The sequence below is a fragment of the Zootoca vivipara genome, chromosome 10, assembly GCF_963506605.1.
Source record: "Zootoca vivipara chromosome 10, rZooViv1.1, whole genome shotgun sequence".
Lineage (NCBI taxonomy): Eukaryota > Metazoa > Chordata > Lepidosauria > Squamata > Lacertidae > Zootoca > Zootoca vivipara.
In genome coordinates this window covers 50,071,588-50,097,915 of record NC_083285.1, presented here as the reverse complement: position 1 = coordinate 50,097,915, position 26,328 = coordinate 50,071,588, and the positions used below count along the sequence as shown (strand labels likewise).

Sequence of the window (26,328 nt, the reverse complement as noted above, 5' to 3'; positions counted from 1 at the left end):
TACGTGTGTGTCTTAAAGATGTCAGCGCAGAGGCAGATGAAAAATGGCTGAATATGCAAAGCCTTTGCACTTCTCAAAGGTGGTGCTTAGATATCTTTTGAGCTCCTCTCACACATTATTTATGTGGACGTGTGATCCACCTTGTAGGAGAATGTAAAACAGAAGAGAAGCGCTTGTAACCCGATTGCACATTTTGACCAGTGTAGTTTCAGGTCAGCCAAATCTGACATTGTGAAAACTCCTGTTCCTTGGCTATTATTCCCCTCGTTCTGAAGTTGCATTTTTAAGGGTGGCTTTTCTTTTTAAGTATAGAAACATTTAGGTATAGATACATTTCCCCATTAAATAGAGAAACTTCATTGCATTAGGCTGCTAGTGGCAGAAGCCTTCTTTTTATTATATTATTGCAACTTACTATATTACACTTAATATTAGTGCTGTGCTGAAATCCCACCCCAGCCCCAACTATTCTCCATTAATTAAGAAGAAAAGAAATGGCTATTCTTCTTGTTGTTTGCAACTGATTGTCCATTTCAGTGTATTATTAGAAAATATTTAGACATTTTTTTATCCTGCTTTTCTTGAAGAAACCCAAGTGACTTACAATGAATAATGCACCCCACCCCAAGTAAAGGATTCATTTGATTAAAAAAAGTAGAAGAAATGCTTTGAAATCCCTCACTCAGTGAATCTTCTTGGTGCATTATTTTCCCTCATGAAACGCTGCTGCCAGCTTTATTAGCTGCTGTTTCACTGTCTCCAGAGATTCAAATTCCAGCCTTGATAATTTGATCTGAATATCTTGTGTTTTATTGGAAATCACAAATACCGCAAGAAACTTCATTGTTTTCAGTATGTGGTTCGGCAGGGCTGGGGTGGGGCAAGGCAGTAAATGAATGAAATACATTGCTGGTACTGAAGCTTTGTTATAATAAAGGACTCTGCTTGCTCTTTTGGCCATTGCAGTTCCTTACCTCATGAAAGTTGTTTGGGGGGGATACTTGAAAGGTCTCTTCCTTGATTTGTTTCCTGCTCAGTAGCCTGCTTCTTTCCATTTGGCTCTATTCATCATCCTTCTACTCTTTGACAGTTCCAACACTTCCTTTGTTGAAGGGTCAAGTGACTTTCCAGTTTAGGCTACAACCCTAACCCCATTTACTTGCGCGTACGTCCCATTGATTTCATCTCTGAGTAGGTACAGTGGTACCTCGCAAGAAGAATGCCCTGCAAGACGAATTTTTTGCAAGACGAATGCATCTTGCGATCTGATGGTGACTCGCAAGATGAATTCGTTTTGTGAAAAATTCATCTTGCAAATTGCGGCTTCCCATAGGAATGCATTGAAATTTAATTAATGCGTTCCTATGGGCAAAAAAAGAAATTTCAGTGCATTCCTATGGGAAACCGCGATTCGCAAGACGAATTTTTCACAAAAGGAATTGACTCGCGGAATGAATTAAATTCGTCTTGTGAGGCACCACTGTATGGTTACAACTGTGCTACAAATTCTTAAAATTTATGCAGAAAAGTGGCTTGCCTCTTTGGCCTGGAGTCGAAACGCATTAACATTCTCCGACATTACTTTGATTATATAGGGCTGAAACTCAGAAACTGGCCCAAAATGCATCAGCCAGATTACTGGCTGCATTCCATTTAGAGACCATATGCCCCCTGTTTTAAAACAGCTGAATTGGTTGCCAGTTCATTTCCAGGTCCAATTCAAGGTGCTCTTCCTTACAGACCTTCTCAGTTGTTAAAACCATCGGAGGGGAACCTATTGCTTGTTCCCCTGCCCCCAGAAGAAAAATGTATTGTGAGTGGTTTCACTGAATTATTTAGATTAAACATTTTAAGGTTTTGGCCCTCTGGTTAGGGCTGACTCCAGGAAAGGCGGCTCAGGACTAAACTGAGAGTTTAAAAGAACACAGGATCCGAAGAGAGGTTATTCTGACATTGCAATTTAAGTCATGACAAGCACATCCAAGAAACTGGCACAAAAGACTGTAATTCAAACACCAATAAATATGATTCTGAAACAGATCATATCTCTGCACCGTAAAAGAAGCCAGATCTTAAAAACCAGCCAAGTTAAAGTAATACTCTATAAAATTCACTCACCGTAAGAATATAGTATAAAAAGAAAAAATAGCTTCGCCTCCAAGCGAAGTGTTCAACCCTTCTTAATTTAACTTTTATCTATGCATTCTCCGCCCCTTCAAAATGGATAGATAGCCCACAACCATTTTGGCATACACTTATCCATTTATGGCATCCTGACATCTGATATATTTGAAGCTGTGTTTCCTAACAGTGCAAGAGCATAGCAGGACAAGGCTATGGATCAACACAGCCCTCCTTACAGAGCAGCTACTGACTGCTTCCATTCTTGCTTGCAAGAGTACACAGAGAAGGTATGTCCCAGTCCGCTCTGGATTGAAGAGGCTGGATGCCTGCAGATTGCGGTATCATCAATGGACAAACAAGCCTTAAAAACTGCTTGGGACATCTGTATTCTTGGGAGCACAAATGAAGGAGTGTGCTGTCTGTGAGGTGCACCCCACAGGATGCTTTGCAGTGTCTCTGGGGTACAATTGTTAGCGGATCATGCAGTGCAGCTGTTTTGGGGTGGTGCGGTGTCTTAAGATGAGAGTTGCCTGCAAAGGCCACACAAGGAAGTATATATGAGAGAGATGTGTGGCTATAGGAAGATTCCCATCTTTCTGCTTGGAGCAAACTTTATGAAACTATGCATGGCATGGAGAAAGCAGATTGAGAAATGTTATTCTCCCTTTCTCATAATGGACGTCCAGCGAAGCAGGAATATTCAGGATTTGGGTGGCTTTGAAAGAAGGTTAAAAGGTAAAGGGACCCCTGACCATTAGGTCCAGTCGTGACCGACTCTGGGGTTGCGGTTCTCATCTCGCTTTATTGGCCGAGGGAGCCGGCGTACAGCTTCCGGGTCATGTGGCCAGCATGACTAAGCCGCTTTTGGCGAACAAGAGCAGCACACTGAAACGCCGTTTACCTTCCCGCCGGAGCGGTACCTATTTATCTGCTTGCACTTTGATGTGCTTTCGAACTGCTAGGTGGGCAGGAGCTGGGACCGAGCAACGGGAGCTCACCCCATCGTGGGGATTCGAACCACCGACCTTCTGATCAGCAAGCCCTAGGCTCTGTGGTTAGACAGAGGATAAAGCTAGCTATGGCTGCTAACCATGATGGTTATGTTTTACCACCATAGTTGGAGGCAGTAATTCTTCTGAATCCCAGAGGAGAGGAGAATAGGGCTGTTGTGCTTGGGCCCTGCTTCAAGTTTTCCACATGCATCTGGATGGCCCCTGAGAGAATAGGATGCTTGGCTAGAGGGGCCATTGGCCCTTCTTGCGTTCTCAGATTCGATTTTTGGATGAAGGTTGGTGAAGTAGCAGAAAGAGTGGTGCAAAGAATTAGTTATAACACTGCGATGTTTCTTTATGTCCACACAGGGCTTTTGGGAAGAACACAAGAAACTGATAAATGAATATGGACCTGCTTGTGGGTAAGGAGCTCTTGATTTCATTTGCATTTGCTGTTGTTGTTTCCCCGTTTCCCAGCACAACCCTACCCAAGTCTATTCAGAAGTTAAGTCCTATTGAATTCCGTGGGGTTTGCTTCCAGATAAGTAGGGCTAGGATTGCAACCTTTGAGTTGGTTTAGCTGTCAGTTCTGGCAAGTTCTAAGCTTTTCAGCAAGATAGAATAACATGGGAACCAGGGATTATTACCAAATGATGCCCAAAGGTAAGCGGATCTTCCCAGCCCTGGTTCAACACTTCAACACTTGGATCACTCCGCCTCTAGACTTGACCTTCTACTTCTGGTGGGCTTTCATTCTTCTTTTACTTAATAAAAAAAAAGCACTGTAGGAAAGTCTTTCTGTTTGTCCACCCAGTTGTTACCATTTTAAAGATGATGGGTTTTTTTTACTAGCTCTTAGTACCTGTGTTTCATACTCACATTTCAAAGGTGATGGGGGTTGTGTGACATTTTTGATATAACTGACTGAGGAAAAAGCAAATGCAAGAATAATAGGTGCAAATTGAAAACCAGAGGTGGCGGGGGAAGAGCATATTATTGTCAGCCCCAATATGTCCAGAGGAGGGCAACCAAAATGGTCAAAGGCTGGAAACGATGCCTTATGAGGAACGGCTTAGGGAGCTGGGTATGTTTAGCCTGGAGAAGAGGAGGTTAAGGGGTGATATGATAGCCATGTTCAAATATATAAAAGGATGTCATATAGAGGAGGGAGAAAGGTTGTTTTCTGCTGCTCTAGAGAAGCGGACACGGAGCAATGGATTCAAACAAGAAAGAAGATTCCACCTAAACATTAGGAATAACTTCCTGACAATAAGAGCTGTTTGGCAGTGGAATTTGCTACCAAGGAGTGTGGTGGAGTCTCCTTCTTTGGAGGTCTTTAAGCAGAGGCTTAACAGCCATATGTCAGGAATGCTTTGATGGTGTTTCCTGCTTGGCAGGGGGTTGGACTGGATGGCCCTTGTGGTCTCTTCCAACTCTACGATTCTATGATTCTATGTTTAGGAAGCAAAGTTGGGTGCTCTTGAGTGTGCTCATAATGAACAGTTTACTCATGCCTACATTTTGTTTTGTTTTCTGATGTCCTCTATTCTGGGTTAGGGAGGGCACTATGCACAGGAAGGTGATATCTCGCTGGTGAAGAACCCTGTGTGAGAAGCAGGGGAGGGAAGATTCCCCAGGGTGGGAGGCGGGGAGAAGAAAGGGAAGCCCCAAAATGACAGCTGGGAGGGTCTATCCCCTTTTGTGTGAGATCTACCTCTGATAGAGGGCTTTGCATTTTTCTTTCTTTCTTCCCTCTTCTTTCTCTATTTAGTTTTCTCTATTATTTTTATTTAGATTAGTTTTTGTATTGTATGTTGAAAAGTTTCAATAATAATAATACAGTAATAATTTTTTTTAAATAAGAACAGCCACAGGGTGAGGATGGGAAAAGTGGACTGCAGGGCAAGTCAGTGATCAAGGATTGAAATTTTCACTTTTTGCTCTGCTTCTCATGGGCATTGAATTTGCATGTGGATTTTGGGAAATCCCAGCATATTTTAATTTTGAAGATAATATTTCAATTCCAAATAACTTTTCAATTTTGAGGGTGCTTGATGAGCTTGTGCATGCCAGTGCTAGGTGCAGCTTGCGTTTTTAAGACAGTTTTTTTTTTTACAAAATAAAAAATTCAAATGTCATATTTCTGTGATGTTAAATACCAAACATTCCCAAGAGGTATATGTGTAATCATTTTAAGCCCTTTCTGATGAAGAAGAGAGACATGTTAATTATTTTAAGTGCTGTTTTCTTGGTACTGCAATATTTTAATTAGCACTGAAATGTTGGGAAGGATATTCTTACTAAGTTTAATAGGCTGTCTTTCTGTTATCACAGAATATTATAACATTATGATATGATAAGGATTTCATAGAAATGTAACAAAAACTATTAACTGTTACATTTGTTCAAAATTTAGGAACTTGCCATTCACTTCAGTGTTTTACACATGTTCATGTGATTTAAAGAAAAGTTCCTGTTGCTGAAATCCTAAAGATCATGCACCTTCTCTGTTCTCAATCCTTACCTTCTTTCTTTTTCTATTAGAACTTGGATTGTTAGCTCTCATGTGGCTTTTAAACACTCCAGCAGACCATTCCCTCTGTTTTTGAAGTATGGTAGCCAAAATGGACAAGAAAGAAATACTAGTGGGATTTGAGGAATCCCCAAGTTTGCAGAAGGACAGTCACTCTTCGGAGGGAGCCTTCAAAACAACCCAGTGAGGATTGAACCCCCAGTACGTTTCCAAGCACAGTTCAAAGTGTTGGTGCTGACCTTTAAAGCCCTAAATGGCTTCGGTCCAGAATACCTGAAGGAGCGTCTCCACCCCCATCATTCTGCCCGGACACTGAGGTCCAGTACCAAGGGCCTTCTGGCGGTTCCCTTGTTGCGAGAAGCCAAGTTGCAGGGAACCAGGCAGAGGGCCTTCTCGGTAGTGGCGCCCGTCCTGTGGAATGCCCTCCCATCAGATGTCAAAGGGAAAAACAGCTACCAAATTTTTAGAAGACATCTGAAGGCAGCCCTGTTTAGGGAGGCTTTTAATGTTTAATTGATTATTTTATTTCATTTTTCTGTTGGAAGCCGCCCAGAGTAACTGGGGAAACCCAGCCAGATGGGCGGGGTATAAATAATAATAATAATAATAATAATAATAATAATAATAATAATAATAATAATTAATAATTAACATGCTCAGGAGCCACACAATGCTGGCTGACTGTTGCAGGGGGAATGAAAAATGGGGGAGAATGCAGTGGAGTATGTTGAAAACTTTCAGTAATAATAATAATAATAATAATAATAATAATAATAATGGGTGATATGTCCGGCTGACTGGAATAGTGAACAAGAACATGTTTTAAAGCTGCAACATTCTATTGCAAGTCACACTCATAACTGATGATTTTCATCATTTTTTATTTTTTATTGATAACAATATAAATTCAACAACAACACAGGTGCAAAGCAGGTGTTAAGCCTTCCAAGTAGCTCTGGCAAGCATAGAGAAACAATACGTTAATAAGATTAGTCAAATATTAGATAAAGGGGGAAGAGTTGACAATAGAGATGAGAGTGTGTTGGAAGAAAATCACTGATCAAGGAGCAAACACTATAAATCCCAAAGTTCCTCCAAATAAAATCATATTTAGATGGGTCACCCAATTCGTAAATGTCAGAAAAAGCCACCCATTTGCAGCAAAGTCCTCGGGGACAGGATCACCTCTTGTCACTTTAGGTTTGTGACTCAGCCTTCTCTAAAACCACAATATACAAAGCTCCCACACAGATTATTTTCAACACATTAACGTCACGGCTCTCATTCCGTGAATATTTCCAACACTTGGCTGTGCTTACACAGAAAAGATTCAGAAACTCTTCACACACTCTGTTTTCAGCTTCTTTTAATTTAAATATGTAAAGTTGGGATAAGAAAAGAGGAAGAAAGAGGAACCTGCCTTATATTTGTCAATCTAGTTTACCTGTTGTCTACTCTGACTGGCAGCATCCCTCCAGAGTCTCAGGAAGAGGTCTTGCACGTTGTTTGATCTCCTCTGTTGCCTTTTTACATTATTCACAAAATTGAGTTTGAAAATTTAATATTTCTCAGCGATACAGAAGTGTGCTACTTGGTAAAAAGTTCATGCTCCTTTCCAGTACAGTTTCTGTTGGCAGATATTGTCCCTAAAGAAATAATCTCTCTTTACTGTCACTCTTCATTAGCTAGAACACTGAACTTGGATGAGGCTGGGAGGGTGCTTTCTTTATATTGTTGCTTTAGTCCATTGAAAACCACAACCCACCAAGTTGCTTTTAAGGTTTGGTTGTTGTTCAGCACGAAACAATGGAATGAGTCTCAAAATGCCGTTTGAAAACAATGGAAGAATTATAAACATGAATTAGGGGACTGTATATAGTAAGGACAGAAGCAGTAGTTAGAAAATGTTGCTTTCTCCTGGCCTTGCTGACATATGTACCCCATTCTGTTGTTGTTGCAGCATTAGACTTGTAATTAGAACTGTACCATGATTGAAGAAATTTTAATCAAAGCAGTGCAATCCCATGCATGTCTAGCTACTCAGAAGCATATTCCATTGACTTCAGTAGGTCTTACTCCCATGTCAGTGGGTGTAGGATTGCAGCATAAATGCGCATATCATAAAACTACACTTCTAAAGAAAAGAAAATAATGTTTCCATGCGTAAATGCCACAACAGGTGCCATGTTAAAAAAGTTATTGTCTCCTGGGTGAAAGTAAAGGGGCAATACCTGTTTTTTGTATTCAGTTTTTGTAAGTATTTTATCTTAAATACATGTTTAAATAACATGTATTTCCTGCTTGCTCAGGATGCCTTTTTTTGTTAATTTAATAAACTTCAATCAATTATTCTAACTGATTAGTTGATTAAAGTTTGCAGTCTTGTAGTGATTTTGGGGAGGTGTCTTTGCATAGTATTCCAAGTGGCACCAGGTTTTATAACCACAGTTACTCAAATGTCTCCCCTGTCCCTAATGACAGAGTTCATGCTTTGCTTGCAATAAGCTACTATGTTCAATCCCAGCACCTCCATATAAGTCTGGAAAAGACTCCTGGAGAACAGACGCCTGGGCCATAGCTGCCAAGTTATCCCTTTTTTAAAGGGAAATTCCATTATGCTGAATAGGCTTCCTCGCGAGAAAAGGGAAAACTTGGCAGCTATGGCCTGGGCAGCTTCAAATGCCGGATATACCTGTCCAATTTACTTTAAAGCAACATCCAATGTTCCTATCCGATTTCTCTCCCCTGTTGTGCAAATGAGGCAGCTACTTAGTGAAAACATTAAACATTAAAGAACTGCAAACCTTTACATGTGCAACTTTCCAAATTGCACTCTGCAGCGGGAAATGGGACCATACCTCTCCTGAAAGCCTTTGCTTGATGGATCTCATTTGCAGAAATATCAGGGCATCAACCCCATAGGGAACAATAATCTGTCCTGTATATAGGGCAGTTATTTGTGTGAAATATGTGGCCAGTGGCCTTTTACTTTAAGGTGCTGAGTCCATTAAATATCTTGGTCTGACCATCACTAGCAATATCCACATATTAGTCCAAGCAAGTATGGCAGGCATTCTAGAGAAGTGCTGCTGTCAAAATCTAGACAGATGGACAAGCTCCCAGGGCAGTCTCGAGCAGGTCGCGCGCCCTGGCGCTGAGGGGCGGAGATCGCTCCAGCGCCCTCGCGGGGCGCAGCATGACTTCCGCACAGCTTTGCCGCACAGCCCCGCGCCACCAGGACTCTACCTAGAGCTGGCCCTGCAAAGCTCCTATGATGAATATTGGGTGAGGGAAAATTAGTACTTTTAATACAAATGCTGTGCCACATATAGTTGTTGTTGTTGTTGTTGTTGTTGTTGTTGTTGTTGTTGTTGTTGTTGTTTAGTCATTTAGTCGTGTCCAACTCTTCGTGACCCCATGGACCATAGAACGCCAGGCACTCCTGTCTTCCACTGCCTCCTGCAGTTTGGTCAGACCCATGTTCGTAGCTTCGAGAACACTGTCCAACCATCTCGTCCTCTGTCGTCCCCTTCTCCTTGTGCCCTCCATCTTTCCCAACATCAGGGTCTTTTCCAGGGAGTCTTCTCTTCTCATGAGGTGGCCAAAGTATTGGAGCCTCAGCTTCACGATCTGTCCTTCCAGTGAGCACTCAAGGCTGATTTCCTTCAGAATGGATAAGTATGAATCCTAAAACTGCTACCTGTGCATATTCCTCGAAACCATTACTAAAGTTGGCTTTTTTATTTTATAAATGCATTTGCAAAACTATCCTGTGGTCTGGCAAATGCAGAACAGCTTATAAAATCTCCAGCTGTCAATAAGAGTGTAGCAAGGTGTTGCCTTTCTTAGCCCGCATCAAAAGCCTTCCTCCTTTCTAGGGTTAAGTATTGCCTTCTGGAAGCTGCCCAGGGAATGCCCTAATGGTTCCTTTTGGAAATGGATCAGTGAGGGTATGCTTGGATAGGCCTTGGATTCTATCCATTTTTAAATACCCGATCGTTCACAGCCCTTTGAACATGTGTCTGGCTTGGCAAACTCCTGCAGCCCAGCCTTTGATCCATATGCTCACATGGTCCTGACGCCATGGCAAAATCCGGAGGTCAAGACAAAGAGCAGAGGCGCTTTCTGGAAGCATTGGATTGAGAATAATCTGTTGTTCTTGTCCCAGTTGATTGAGGAGGATAACAGCTTCAAACAAACTGAGTTTAACCTTCTGGTCACGGCAAGATGGCAATATATTCAGTTTGAATTGTTGCTTATTAGCTAAGTTTGGCCTAGAGGCTTGTAAGGCGTCCGAGGCTTCCCCTCTTTTTTCCTTTGAAATACTTCTGAAGCATTCTTCTTGTAATTTACCCTTTTTTAAAAGAAAGAAAGAAATAATCAAACCTATTTTAGATAACATTTGCCGCTGCTTGAATTAACCACTCTAATTTTAAAACTTCATTGTGACATGCTAGGCCCACATCGTAATAAAAAGGCATTTTCAGTGCCAGGTTAAAGATTCCTCTTTTCCTGGATTTTGTAGTGGGTTATCATGTCCTATATACTGCTGGTGTTTTGACATTGTTGTTGATGTGATTCTTCTAGTTGTTGCTTTGTTAATGTAAAAATGTTTTAAACTTTGTATTTTTTATTCTGTTTTGTAAGTAGTGTAGAGATTTGCCAGCAACAATAGTCATATGTTTCCATTGGCACCCCACTGCCTTTATCCATCCCGAAATTAGTAAATGTGCCAACTGTTGGTACTGTTGTGATTCCAGTATTTAATTTTTACATATATTGTGGGAATACTCCCAGGTGTGGCACAATTTCGGCATGACAAAAGGTTAACCTTGCTTTGTCTGCTTCCTCGAAATGTCCAAAAGGCATTTTAAACCTAGGCCATACACCTTCTTTCATAGCACTATTTGAACATCATGTGTTCAGGATCCACAGAACTCTACTGAAAACTAAAAGGATCACTACAGCAGAGATTATTACAATTCAGTGGTACATAAATTGTCAAAATCAATAAATATTAATAATACAGTTGGACGGTGCAAACTCACTATGGGACTACAGATCCCCGCAGTAGGTATAGCATATATTTCGGAAAGCATCAAAAATGTCCGGGATGTGTGGCAGCGCATATTGGAAGAGTTGAGATTTTGCCAAAAAAGCTCAACAAATTTTTTTTGGTCTGGATTTTCGCTTCTTGCAACATGGCAACCATAACATACCAGCTCTATACTGAATACTGAGCAGCTGAACATACAATGTAACATAATGACATGTAAACAAAGGCATTTAAATGTTTTTTTTTTGACTACTGGTGGGGGCTGTTTTTGCAGAGTGCACACACATCTATGTGCGCATGCAGTGCTATGCCTGAAAAATGGCTGAGCATCATCCGCCATCCTCCCCTACTCTCTTCTCCAGGCTCTCGATTCTTATGAATGCAAGGAATGAATGCAAGTATGTGGAAGCATCGTACGTATTGTTTGACTTCGAGTTTGATCTGACAGTCTTGGAGGAGATACAGTACTTAACACATTCCCAATTGAAAATGGCTTCCAAATGAATATGGAGAGCAAATATCTTTATCCCACCCCCAGGATGAATACAGATATTTGAAACTGGAGCCTGTATTGCTATTCTCCTAAGGTCACTTGAATCATTTGACTGATACCATCACAATTGTTTTCTTTTTGTGTGGACTGGTTTCCTTGACAGCAGGATGTCAAAGCAACTTTTCAGCTTCATTCACGTCAAAACAATATATGCCTTCTATTCTGAAAGCCCTCAGGTCTTGAGAGGATTATTTCAATCACGGTGTTGTAGATCCCGCTTTTCGGAAATGAACACATACCCCTTCAGTTCTCAGGGTGTGCTTGAAAATCATATACCGTATGGATGGTCTCAGTAGAGAGTGGGGGAAGATATTCACTGTTCAACTAATGTAATTGCATATGGTGAGGGAACATAGCTCAGTGGTCAAGCACATGCCTTGGATGCAGAAGGCTTGCAAGTTCAGTCTCTGGCATGTCCTGTTAAAGGATAATTAGGAGACAGGTGATTTGATCTGGGACCTTGGGGAGTGACTGCCAGAGTAGTCAGTACTGATGAACAAATGGTCTAATCTGAGGCATTTTCCTATGTGTGATTCTGTCTGTTTTTGTGTGTGTGTTGTTGGATGACTATAAAATATAGCTTGATGGGTGGTTTAAGTACATATATGTTGGTATATGTCTAGAAAGCTAGAGAGTTCCAGAAAAACGTCTACTTCTGCTTCATTGACTATGCAAAAGCCTTTGACTGTGTCGACCACAGCAAACTATGGCAGGTTCTTAAAGAAATGGGAGTGCCTGATCACCTCATCTGTCTCCTGAGAAATCTCTATGTGGGACAAGAAGCTACAGTTAGAACTGGATATGGAACAACTGATTGGTTCAAAATTGGGAAAGGAGTACGACAAGGCTGTATATTCTCTCCCTGCTTATTTAACTTATATGCAGAATTCATCATGCGAAAGGCTGGACTAGATGAATCCCAAGCCGGAATTAAGATTGCTGGAAGAAATATCAACAACCTCAGATATGCAGATGACACAACCTTGATGGCAGAAAGCGAGGAGGAATTAAAGAACCTTTTAATGAGGGTGAAAGAGGAGAGCGCAAAATATGGTCTGAAGCTCAACATCAAAAAAACCAAGATCATGGCCACTGGTCCGATCACCTCCTGGCAAATAGAAGGGGAAGAAATGGAGGCAGTGAGAGATTTTACTTTCTTGGGCTCCTTGATCACTGCAGATGGTGAAAGCAGTCACGAAATTAAAAGACGCCTGCTTCTTGTGAGAAAAGCAATGACAAACCTAGACAGCATCTTAAAAAGCAGAGACATCACCTTGCCGACAAAGGTCCGTATAGTTAAAGCTATGGTTTTCCCAGTAGTGATGTATGGAAGTGAGAGCTGGACCATAAAGAAGGCTGATCGCCGAAGAATTGATGCTTTTGAATTATGGTGCTGGAGGAGACTCTTGAGAGTCTCATGGACTGCTAGAAGATCAAACCTATCCATTCTTAAGGAAATCAGCCCTGAGTGCTCCCTGGAAGGACAGATCGTGAAGCTGAGGCTCCAATACTTTGGCCACCTCATGAGAAGAGAAGAATCCTTGGAAAAGACCCTGATGTTGGGAAAGATTGAGGGCACAAGGAGAAGGGGACGACAGAGGACAAGATGGTTGGACAGTGTTCTTGAAGCTACGAACATGAGTTTGACCAAACTGCGGGAGGCAGTGCAAGACAGGAGTGCCTGACGTGCTATGGTCCATGGGGTCACGAAGAGTCGGACACGATTAAACGACTAAACAACAACAACATGTTGGTATGGGAAATTGTTGTGTGATGGGCCAATGGCCGTAATAAATATCAATCAATCAATCAATCAATACCTTGATGGGTCAGAAGCAGTGGTCCAACTAATGGAAGATTGATCTTCCTTAAAGATCTGTTAGATAACTCCTGGCTGGCATTATGCTCTATTTATGTACCTAATACCCAACAAGAACAATTTTTGGATGAAACTTTTACATTACTGCACTCATTTCAATAAGGCGAAAGTGGTGATAGGTGGTGACTTAAATCTTGTACTTATTTATTATTTTGATAAAAGCAGAACCTCTCACCTACCACATACCCCCCCAATGCACGCCACCTTCTTTTAAAACATCCTTCTACAGTGTATTACATAAACACATTTACTTTCTGAAGTATCTGAAGAAGTGTACATGCACACGAAAGCTCATACCTATGACAAACTTAGTTGGTCTCTAAGGTGCTACTGGAAGGAATTTTTTATTTTGTTTTGACATTTACTTTGATGCTTGGTGCATAGCCAGTCCAAAACTACGAAACTGTACACATATGTCAGCAAGGAATAAAAATTATGTCAGATTGGATTTATTCATCATAGAAGGTCTGATTAATGAGGTTAACAACTTAGAGAATACAACGCGGAGTACACAAATCTAAATCTTTATTGGAAATTAGACCCCTGGATATTATTATTAATTATATATTTTTTACTACAGAGAGACTCCTGGTTGTTGTTTTTAAAGATTAATCACAACTTCAGTGGTTTGGGACATGTCTGAAGCTGTGATCTGCAGCATATGTATAAGTGAAAGAAGCAGAATTTTTAAAAAGAGAAACAAAAGGTAAATGCCAATCTAATTCAATAAATACAATATCTTGAAACTAGACAGAAATGCATGCAAAGAAATTCATGGGGGGGGGGCATGGCAGGAGGAGAAGAGAAAATTCTAATGCACAGGCAGAAATCCTTGAGCAAGTGACTTGGCACCACTTTGGATAGAGGCCCAGGTAGCTCCCAGGAGACACAGGGCCTTTTCAGGTGTAAACCTAGCATTCTGGCACTCTGCTATCCTTTTCCGAGCAGGTTAAGACCTCCCTTTTGCTTGCTAATACATATGCGTGTCTTTGCTGTTATGTTCATGGTGTTGATGGCTTTTGCTTTTTTAATTCCATTTTCCGTTCTTAATTGTTTCAGGATACTTATGCTCTCTCATGATTTGATTGTTATGGGGCTTTTTTTTTTATTGTACACTGCTTCGGAAATTTTGTATTGAAACTGATACAAAAACCTCGTAACAACTCCCTGCCATGTGGGAAATTAAAGTTAAGAGTATAGGATCTAAGAATCCCCCCTCCAAATAATCAGCCGCTTGACCTTTTGAAAAGAGGATCACTCGGCTTTCGAACTGAAACGAACAGTGCATGTTATCTCCAAAAGGAGATCACCCACAACTAATTACATCTCACAAGGCAACAGGGGCTGTTCTTCATCTTAATGTTTTCTTGCTATGGGGAAAATGGCTCCTTTAACATCTGTTGTGGATTGGGGGTTTATTATTATTTTTAGAAAGCATATCTTCATTGTAATATCCACATTGCACTGAGCTGAATACAATAATTTCAACTGACTTTTTAGAAATAACATTCCATTTCTTATGTATGTCAATGAATTTCTTCATTTCTACTTTATAGGGTTGTTTTCCTGCTCATATATGGGTTTTAGATTTGACCACCACCCCGCCCAAATCTTATTGGTCCCAGAATCAATTTTGTGCAGCTGCATTGTATTAGTTAAACGAAGAAATATCCCTTCACCTATTCCTCTCTCTCTGCTGGGAGAGGGAGGATTAAATCACCTTTTGGGGTTGCGTAATTATAGCTTGTTGCTATGAGCACTGTCCTTTGTGTGTTTGGTAGATCTGAGCCTTAGCTTTAGCACAGTAGCATCCATTAATGTGCTTTCTTTCACTTCACTTGGCTACAAGTAAATTGAAGTCCAATGATACGGAAAAGGCAACGGACACATGCAGAGAGTTGGGATGTGAAACATGAATGCAGTGGTAATGTACAGCCCTAAATGGTCTGGGCCCAGCACATGCCTCTGGGAACATTGTTGTTTAGTCGTTTAGTCATGTCCGACTCTTCGTGACCCCATGGACCATAGCATGCCAGGCACTCCTGTCTTTCACTGCCTCCCACAGTTTGGTCAGACTCATGTTCGTAGCTTCAAGAACACTGTCCTACCATTTCGTCCTCTATCGTCCCCTTCTCCTTGTGTCCTCAATCTTTCCCATCATAAGGGTCTTTTCCAGGGAGTCTTCTCTTCTCATGAGGTGGCCAAAGTATTGGAGCCTCAGCTTCACGATCTGTCCTTCCAGTGAGCACTCAAGGCTGATTTCCTTCAGAATGGATAGGCTTGATCTTCTTGCAGGCCATGGGACTCTCAAAAGTCTCCTCCAGCACCACAATTCAAAAGCATCAATCCTTCGGCGAACAGCCCTCTTTATGGTCCAGCTCTCAGCTCTGGGAACATAGGAAGATGCTTTATACTGAGTCAGACACTGGTCCATCTAGCTCAGTATTGTCTACACTGACTGGCAGCGACTCCCAAGGGTTTCAGGTAAGGGATACCTACCTGGGAGGTGCTGGGTTTTGAACCTGGGACTTTCTCCCACTGAAGCACAGCCCTTCCTCAAATCCCCAAGTTTTACTTATTTAGAAGACTTCAAAACTGCTTGATTGAAAAAATCTGTACAATAAAATTGAAGATAATAAACAATGTTAAAATCCACAGTTGAAAGCAAATATATACATAAAACCGTCTTTATTAAAAATATATAGAGAGAACCATCATTATTAAAAACAAAGAAAATCAGTAAACCTTTTAACAGATAGTTCCTGCACCCGCTCTTCAAAAAGCAGGCCTCATGCTATATTTCTGCCTACTTTTGAAAATCCACCAGTTTAAAAAATGGGTTGCTATGTTATTATTCAAGAAACAAGATGGTCAAATCGCTCTTTTGCTTGTAGAACCTAGGACAGGCACCCCCAAACTTCAGCCCTCCAGATGTTTTGGACTACAATTCCCATCATCCCTGACCACTGGTCCTCTTAGCTAGGGATCATGGGAGTTGTAGGCCAAAACATCTGGAGGGCCGCATTTTGGGGGTGCCTGCCCTATGACAATGTGATCAGCTGTCTTTTATTTAGTTATCCTTCAGAGCAGCTGAATGCCCCCTCCAGATGGAAATTGCCCCCCTACACTCAACTGTTTGGGGGGGGGATAAGATACCTGTTCAACCTGTATTTCTCTCTCTCCCATAGCTTTTAAAGCTGCAAAGTTAAATGTGGGCGAAATAAAGGCAAAGATTGACTTTGGGGGAATGAGGGAAAGAATTAACTCCGTCTCCCCCATTGCCAGTGTGAAGGGTCCTCCTCTCTGCAACTGTTTGAAGTATAAATTGTTTTTAAACAAAACAAAAAAAGCTAATTGGGTCTCTCCTACATCTTGTCACTGTTGGCCAAGAAATCTTGCAGTTCTTTTCAGATCTCAGACTTATCCTGTACAGTGCCACATGTCTCTTAGTCTTGGAACTACGGTACTAAATGAGTTTAAGGCAGAGATTTGTGTACAGGTTCCCAGAAGTCTGAGCCATAATCCCTTCATCTTCTACTTCATGTCACCCTGCAGATGACCTTAATAAGGTAGCTTTAGAGAGCGTTTTTTAAAAATAAATAAATATATATATATCTGTATGGAATCTCTCTGTACAGAGGTAGCACACTCTGAATACCAGATGCCAGGGACAAACAGGGGGTTGTTCACCTTTATGCCTTGCCTATGAACTCTCAGAGATGTCTGGCAAGTTGCTGTTGGAAGCAGAATCCTAGACTAGATGGTCTTGGGTTTGAGCCAGCAATGTGATTCTCCCGTCCCTCTATTCCTCTGCTTATTCATCGCCCTTGGGTTTTCTTTCTTGATACAGCAGCATTGTTGCATGCACCCCAGTCTCCAAGCAGTGAGAGTCTGCAGGGATTCCAATGCTTAACCTAGAGCAGATCCCAGGATCTGGGTCCAACAGTTATTGCCCACTTCTGATAACCAGCAGCCGATACTCAAAATGCATAATAAAACAAAAACTAACCAATAACCCCCTCCCACAAACACACTTAAAAAACCATAGAATGCTAATTCAGCCTAAATCATCATCATCATCATCGTTGATGGAATGAGAGGGACAATGTCACACTGTACTTGACCAGGACAGGAGCCTACCTATTTGACCAAAGTAGGGCTACCAACTTTTGATTTTCAAACCCACCCACCCTGGCCTCCTTGGATTGTGGGCTGTGAGGGCAGGGACAGGCCAAGATGGAACCAGGATGGTCCAGAGGGTTTGGCGTGCCATAGGACACCCCCAAGGCTGGCTGGCTTTTGAGATCCCAGTATCTGCCCCTCAACTCAGCACAATTTGAGCAGTAATATTCAGGCTGGTTAGCACTCCCATAACAAGGGCTGACATTGTTTGAAGCAGGAGCAACAAAATGTTCAACCAACGTAAGAGAAACAAAAAATTCATAGAACGGTAGTCCCTTGATCGCTCCCATCCCTGGCCTGTCTTCATTTGTCTTGGGATCAGATATATAATAGTGTTTTCTTCCAGAAAACAGTAAGAGTTTGTATAATTTAGAATTATGTGCAAACAGGCTAAGCATGAGAGAGACTGTGTCAAAGTGAGTGAGCACATGCCCTAGGGGACTGCTGGACACCAGCAGGGTCAATGTAAGCTATTTTGCATGTCTTTTTTTGCATGTGGGCTTGGAGATATTGAGGGAGAACACAACTCTCTTTAAAGTTCAGGCTGCATCAACAACAAAAAATCTGGTAATTGGCTAAGAGATTAAATAAGAGGCTGTGGAGACAAATATTAGTTGGCAACCTAATGGACAGCAATGAGTCCAGCTGAAAGTGGTGCAGGAAGAGAAGCTGTGTAGGAAGAAAGGGGGGGGAGATGTGACAGGAGAAGTAGTTGTCCTCATGTGGCATGGAAGCACAAAAACTGAATCCTGAGAATGTTCATGTTCAGTGTTGTTGTTGTTTAGTCGTTTAGTCGTGTCCGACTCTTTGTGACCCCATGGACCAGCACACACCAGGCACTCCTGTCTTCCACTGCCTCCTGCAGTTTGGCCAGACCCATGTTGGTACTTTCAAGAACACTGTCCAACCATCTCATCCTCTGTCGCCCCCTTCTCCTTGTGCCCTCAATCTTTCCCAACATCAGGGTCTTTTCCAAGGAGTCTTCTCTTCTCATGAGGTAGCCAAAGTATTGGAGCCTCAGCTTCACAATCTGTCCTTCCAGTGAGCACTCAGGGCTGATTTCCTTAAGAATAAGGATAGGCTTGATCTTCTTGCAGTCCATTTGACTCTCAAGAGTCTTCTCCAGCACCATAATTCAAAAGCATCAATTCTTCGGCGATCAGCCTTCTTTATGGTCCAGCTCTCACTTCCATACATCACTACTGGGAAAACCATAGCTTTAACTATACGGACCTTTGTCGGGAAGGTGGTGTCTCTGTTACTTTTCTAGAAGAAGAGGTGCCAGACCTCACCATGATCGCCTCCCTTTTCTTATAATGGCAGTGCTGCCCACTCAAGAGGTTTGGCGAGTTCCGGCTGAAACCCCCCCTCTATCTTGATTCTATTAATTGATCATTGTACATGTGTACTGTAGACTGTGCGCTCCCTTACACAAAATGTGTGAACAGTGTTTCCTTCTGCAGAAATAAAATGTCCAGTATTGTCCTGATCCCCTGGCCTACCTGGCAGACAGGGTGCCAAGATGAAGTTCCAAGTCCAGAAGCCAATCCATGCGGTCCAAGTAAGCCAAAGTAGTAGTTCAGCAGCCAATCTCAAAACCTAAGGAGAATCCCAGGTGAGGTCCCTCAACATGGACAATTGAGCAGACATAGTATCTCAGCTCTGCCGCCGCCTTATAACTGTGAGTGCTGATTGCAGCATCTGGGCTTGATGAGGCAGGTGACCCTCACCTGCTCTCAGCTTGCCCCAGCTGAGGAGTCACATGCCTCCTTCCCCACCTGGCCAGCTAGTGAACCAGGCTGCAAACTCTGGCCTGCCTCTGCTTCCGGGAGTGCTCTGCTCACTGTTCCCTATGCCTTAAGACCTGCCATGTTCATGGGATGGGGGCTTCTCCGGTGAGGGGTCCCGCTGCTCGGCTTCCTGTGCACTGGCCCCTGCCCCGTCATCCTCCTCTGTCACCCTGTGAGTATTGTCTACAACAACCTCTCCCTCCCCATCTCCAGCTTGCTCCTGTGTGACCTACTCCCAGCTGCACCCCTCACCAGGATCCTCTTCCTCCTCCCTGAAATATACTCATTCAAGCATTTCCTTAAGTCACAAAATTTTTAATTTTGTATTCTGTCTCTGCACACAACAGAATATCAAGACGTGTGGTAGACTCTACTGCTCCAGATCCTCAAGGACACATGCATACTTCAGAAGGGGTACCCTGAAATTTTCCATGGAACAGTTCAGAAAGTAAATCACTGAACCTACATGATATTAAAGCACCCCTATATTTGGGAAGATTTAATATTTTGTCATTTTAAACCCATAATTTGAATTCTATCAGTAATAGAGGGGAGGTTTCATTTTATAAATACTGTGTGTTTTGGGATTTCTACGTCCCTAACTCTTAGACAATGAATGCCTTGCTCTGTTTAGCCCCCAGCATTATCAAATCCTCAGGGGGGGGGACTCATTGTTTCAAAGAAATTTCATCCATGCAGAAATGTAAGTTACTGTTGTACAGTTGACCCAAGTTAAGTTTTTCTAAGAGTGGAGAGTTCACAGATTAGATTTTGTAACTGTAAAAGGAGGAGATGCACCAGATGAAGTGGACTATAGCCTAGGAAAGCTTACACCATAATAAATGTGTCCGTCTTTAAGGTGCCACAGGGCTCTTTGCCATGTTTGTTGGCAATAGACACGGCTGCCCCTCTGGAAATTGTAAAAGGAGAGTGCAGCTTCATAACAGCTTGAAGAAATATGGCTCTGTATTCCCAGTTCCACTGAGAAACTGATAATAGTAATGGGCTGAACCACTCAAGGAATGTCAGCCACGATATCACAGAGAGGTCAGTCAGGCATACACTATGTTTTTAAAAATGCAGACAAAACAAACTCCGGTTCAACTGAGTGAAAATGTCACAGCCGAAGCATGGGTAATAAAATGTGGGCAAATACAATAGCAGCTTGGTGGGAAAAGCATTTAGAAACCCTCTGCTTGCCAGTGTTTGCCAAGATAAAGTACTGCAGACAGTTTCATTCTCTCCCAAGCAGGGGAGCTGACCTCGTATCTTATTAGGATCACATTCCTGTCCAAATAGAGTAGTAAAGAAGCACAATCCTATTAACAGCTTTCATGGTGTATTAATGAAATGAAATACTGCTTCAGCTAATCATCAGCCATATATGACAAATGCTCACTTGTAATCATGTCAACTTGTTAGGCTGAAAAGAAGCCAATGTATATATAACCTTGGGATCCTAAGGCCCTACATCCTCTGAATCTGTCGTTGATAGTGGTGCATTTCATAGTCTTATCCCAATAAATGTTTTTCAACTGTGTTGTAGAGGTTAGCTCTTTGACAGTCTCCCAGAGACAATTCACAAAATCAAACTGGGGTGTTAAAGAATATTGGCCAATTCATACGTGGTTCTGGTACTGTCCATATTGTGGAGGGAAAGTCCTGGTTTCTCAAAAAAAACCCACGTCACATATAGAAACTTGAATGTGAAAATGGGTGGAAGAGTAGGGGCTTTTCACATCTGCATAGATTTTATGTGCGGAGTAATGGGAACACAGGAAAGTCCTATTGGACTTTTTGTCCAATGTACCTCATATTGGCTACTCTGACTGGCAGTGCCTTTCCAGGCTGCCAGTCAGAGATATGTATTTTGGATCACCTGATGCCTTAACTGGAGATGTGAGGGATTAAAAACTGGGGGTTTCTGCTTTCGCAGCATATGCTTTACAAGTAATATACAATTTACTACTATAAATTCACTACTTGTATACTACTTGATTTATAACTCTTGGCTCAACAAGCCAGTATGCACATTGAGGAAAGCTATGTTTATTATTTTGCAATTTAATTTAATAACCTCTATTAATATAGCCCCTGTTATCGTTAAATAAATAAAATAAAAATAATAGCGTTTTTCAACATTCATGCTGGGTTTGTAAAACCGCTTTGGGGTTATTTAACCACCTTGAGGTTTTTTACAGTCAAGCAGTATATAAATTTTATGAAATAAAAATAAATAACATAAAAGGACCCCCAAGTGGCTTGTGGATAAACAACAACAACACAGAGAAAATACAACAGAATACAAAAGTGCAACCAAGGAGGGCACATATAAAATTAGCAGAAAAACAAATTGAAAGCAACATCATTATAAAAGAATTATATATTTTAAAATAAAATAAAAGCAGCCCCAGGGTACAAAAGATTTTCCTGAGTCGTCTTCACTGCCTTCCCAAAGGCCAGACAGGCTTCCCTTTTTTGCTCACCCTCTTCTGCTTCTAAAAGCATGGAACATGAAAGGGTGGTACGCAGGGGGACGCATACGCCTAAACATTTTGTGAATCTTAGTTTGGCCTCTTAGATGGCAAAAGTTAGGAGGAATTAAAGAACCTCTTAATGAGGGTGAAAGAGGAGAGCGCAAAATATGGTCTGAAGCTCAACATCAAAAAAACCAAGTTCATGGCCACTGGTCCCATCACCTCCTGGTAAATAGAAGGGGAAGAAATGGAGGCAGTGAGAGATTTTACTTTCTTGGGTTCCATGATCACTGCAAATGGTGACAGCAGTCACAAAATTAAAAGATGCCTGTTTCTTGGGAGAAAAGCAATGACAAACCTAGATAGCATCTTAAAAAGCAGAGACATCACCTTGCCGACAAAGGTCTGTATAGTTAACGCTATGGTTTTCCCATAAAGAAGGCTGATCACTGAAGAATTGATGCTTTTGAATTCTGGTGCTGGAGGAGACTCTTGAGAGTCCCATGGACTGCAAGAAGATCAAGCCTATCCATTCTGAAGAAAATCAGCCCTGAGTGCTTACTGGAAGGACAGATCGTGAAGCTGAGGCTCCAATACTTTGGCCACCTCATGAGAAGAGAAGACTCCCTGGAAAAGACCCTGATGTTGGGAAAGATGGAGGGCACGAGAAGGGGACGACAGAGGACGAGATGGTTGGATAGTGTTCTCAAAGCTATGAACATGAGTCTGACCAAACTGCGGGAGGCAGTGGAAGACAGGAGTGCCTGGCGTGCTCTGGTCCATGGGGTCACGAAGAGTCGGACATGACTAAATGACTCAACAACAACAAAGTTTGGCCTCATTGAGGGGCAGTATTTCAATATGAATAGGAAAATGAGAGAACCCCTAAACATTTTTTAAAAGAAAAAAAGCACTGGAGACACTTGTGTTGTGGATGTATGAGCCGAAATGACCAAGTGTAAAACTTACAGCCCAGTGTGGCTTACATAAATTAAAAATATTTAAATATTTTACACAATAGCATTTTTAAAAAAAGCATTCTAGTGCAAATTTTAAAAGTGATTTTACAAATCCAAACACATTGTTAAAATGGTGCAATTTTGCTTTCCTGCCCACACAGCTACTTGGAACATATGGGAGATACACGTAAAAAAAAAAACACTTAACCCACCAAAGAGTGGAAAGTCAGTTGCATTTCTGCATGAAGCTTACAGAGGAGTAACAATTAAAACCCTCTGTGTGTCAGTGTCCTTGAATTAGCAGCTCTCGTATGCCAGGCGGTCGCTTGCTTGCTGACCCTTAAGAGAAGCAGGGTTGTTGTTTTTAAGGGCCCTTTGGGGGGAAACTGTTTTTGGAGAAACTGTAAATGTAGCATTTATTGAGGATTTGCTTTAGCAATGCCCTGTACTTAAACTCCTTAAACTTCTCTTTTATCAATGCTTTTTATGCAGCTCACTATAAGACATTTTTTTTTGTACAGAATGGGAATGTGGAATGGCATAGAGACTTTTTCCTTTTTTTTTTACAGTAGGCAGCACTTTCAAGGCTAGAGTTTATGGAGGAAATGATGTAGTGAAAAGTTTGCTGATGCATATAGTGTATGGAACACTTGAGTGTGACATTTACAGCAGAGAGTTGAAAGAATAGCTGCTGTCATAGCTGCCAAGTTATCCCTTTTTTAAAGGGATTTTCCCTTATGCTGAATAGGCTTCCTCGCGAGAAAAGGGAAAACTTGGCAGCTATGGCTGCTGTGTGTAATCTCATGTAAAACTGTTGCAGCCTTGTCTGATTTCATTACCAGGAAGGAAGGAAAAGAACAGGAGAGAGGACTGGATAAATGGGATTATTATTTTTCCAGACTTCCCCCGGTCGTTACTGTTTCTATATAGTATGTCCAAATCTAACATATGAACACTATTAAGCCGGCATGGTTAAACCTGGGGAGCTCATCTGCTCCTAAATACCCATACACTCAGTTTTATGCATTCTTACTTTGGAGTAAGCCGTCTTGATCTCAGTGGGACTTACGCATGCATAGTATCAAGCTGCATGGGCATCGTGCTGCAGGAAAAAATGGCTTTTTATAAGACTGCCGCTTTTTGTTCATTACAAAATGAGGGGCAAGGGTATGTACTGGTATGTCCTAAATAGTCTGCTGCATGCCATTTGCCGTTTCTTGATTTGCAATCTGGCCATTTTAATATGCTTCAAATGCTAAGCTCTGGCTCCTGAGATATCAAATGCATTCAGGATTGCAGCAGAAGCTAACACAACAAATGAGTAGGAAGGGCTGGAGGAGGTACTATAACCTCTTTAAAAAGTAAATGCTCCTGGTGTGAAAGAGGACAGGGGTCCTGCATCTTTGACAGCTGTATAGAAGAGGCAGGAACTCTGTTCTCCTTTGCATCTGGCCCAGGTTGGCTTCTCAGGACAGGTAAACTGCCTAAACATACAATGGCCTTGCACGGAAATTCATACTTTAACGTGCTATTTCTCCGGTTGTTGTTTTTCCTAATAGATCTGACAGACATGGAGCTCATTGGTCCCTGAAATGCCAGAAAGTATAATAACATCATCCAAATAAATGATAACAGATTGATCTAACAAACCTCGAAATGAGTCCCAGAGGAAATGCTGGAAGGTTTATGTAGAGTTTCCCATTCCAAGGAGTATGACGTAAGGCCATAGCTGCCAAGTCTCCCGGTTTTCACGGGAAACCCGTTTCCCGCTGGCAGCCCGGATTGGGAAAAATCCCGTAAATCCCCCGGATTTCCTACCTGCCAGGGAGGCTCCATTTTGGGTCCTGGCGGCGCCCGATTTCCGGTGCCCAGACATGGGTAGCGCGGCACCGGAAGTCGCTTCTATGCATGTCCGGACATGCATAGACTTCCGGTGCCGCTCCGCCCATGCCTGGGCACCGAAAATCGGGTAGAGCGGCACCGGACGTTGCTTCTATGCATGTCCGGACATGCGTAGAAGCAACTTCCGGTGCCGGCGGCGCCCAATTTCTGGTGCCCATACATGGGTAGCGTGGCACCGGAAGTCGCTTCTACGCATGTCCGGACATGCGTAGAAGCGACTTCCGGTGCCGCGCCGCTGCTGATCCCGCATTTTTCAGCGGGAGACTTGGCAGCTATGCGTAAGGCGTAATTAAAACATGGTGCCCCAGTTGTCCATATCACTGTAGCACACAGGTTTCTAGGATGCCATCTTGTTGACAAGGTGACAAGCACCTATATTTTCTGGGCAGCTTAGTGTTTCTACACACCGAAGACCAAACTAGATGTGACAGGGCATATAAAGTAGGGTTGAGGAAGTCTATTTTTATGTGCAAAGGGTATATGGAAAATGAGGAGTGCCGCCTTCTCTGCCATGTCCTACTGCACTCTGTTCCTTTAAGCAGCCCCCCCCCCCAAATCTGGCTCTAATACTGGAAGCAAGATGGGCTGAGAGAAGATTGCTGAAAGCCGTAGAGTTAGGCAAGGCAGGGGTAGGGGGTGACTTGCACTCTCTACCCCCCCCAAATTCTTACTTTATGTAAAGAGTGGATCCCTCTTCATCCCTGTTTTAGATGCAAACAAGACAGAAATGTGATAAACCAGGTGAGCTAATGCAACCCACATGTTATTTTACACTGAGTTAACTATCATTACGAACAATTGGATGACACTAGGTGTTAAATAGACATACCAAAGATACAGTGCACTTCACTTTTTAAAAAGGAAGCGACCAGCTTTTGTTGCTTTATGTTGCTATATTTATTGAGTTACTAAAAATAATAGCGAGTGCCCTTAAAATACACTTCCTCTTTTCTGTCTAATTTTGAATGTATCCAAGAATGGCCATTTATCATTTGCTAAGAAAACCTTTCTGCCCCCAAGCCCACCTCCTGAATTCTGAAATGGAGTCTTTGTCTATGTAACAATCTTGGAAACCTACTGGAGAATGCAAATACTGACATTAAAATAAGCATGCAACTGTGCTGTTCTTTTTAAGATGCACACAAACACCTCAGGTACAGAACCGCTGTTTTTGTAAGAACTGCATCTGGGCTGTGCGTCACACACCGTTTTTGTGCCGAAGAGTCAACATTATGCATTACAAGTGGACCTGGGTTTTATTTGCAGCAGGTCATTTTGCTGACCCCTGAAATAATTAAGCAAGTGGTGATGGCATGGTATCTATTTTTAAATGAGTAAACATTTGTGCTTTACTTTCTCTGTGTTTTTTACCTACCTGCTGTCAATGAACGTATCTAAAAATAGGGAACAGAATGGCTTAGGCTGTTCCTCTGTTTTCTTTAGAAATGAATGGCACTTAAGAAAGTAGCATTTTCCTTCAGCATGTTTATATCCCGCAGTCTTTTAATAGACACCCACCCTTGCTTTTCTTAGTGTAGTTTCCTTCTCTCTTAGCCAGATAAAAGATAATATCATTTTCCATTGCATTTGGGTTTTCAGATGATCTCTGCTTGGCTTTACCAGGCATCTACGTACTATAGAAATAAAGCAAAGCCTTGTTTCCAATCCCCCTCTGCATCCCCCCTCCCCGTTTTTCTTTCCATTATTATCCAAGCAGTGTGTTTGAATTCGGCATAGAGCTGATAACAGATAGGCAGATCAAAGCCCTTCTGCAAGTTGATGGACCGGCTGTAAACGGAGTGAATGGGGCACAGGTGTTTTCCCACACAGATGCCATGTTGAACAAAAACAGCCCTTTATGTAGTACTTGTCCTGTGAAGC

At 42.1% G+C, this 26,328-nt stretch overlaps 1 protein-coding gene across 4 annotated transcripts in view; it reads left to right on the top strand.

The window, feature by feature from the left end:
* The window catches only part of TBXAS1 (thromboxane A synthase 1), a 228,716-nt gene that overhangs the window by 59,974 nt on the left and 142,414 nt on the right, over window positions 1–26,328 (top strand). For all 4 annotated transcript variants that reach the window (XM_035128282.2, XM_035128286.2, XM_035128284.2 and 1 more), the window contains one exon: window positions 3,486–3,538. In XM_035128282.2, the coding sequence (XP_034984173.1) occupies window positions 3,486–3,538 (53 nt within the window). The remainder of the gene's footprint in view (window positions 1–3,485; window positions 3,539–26,328) is intronic.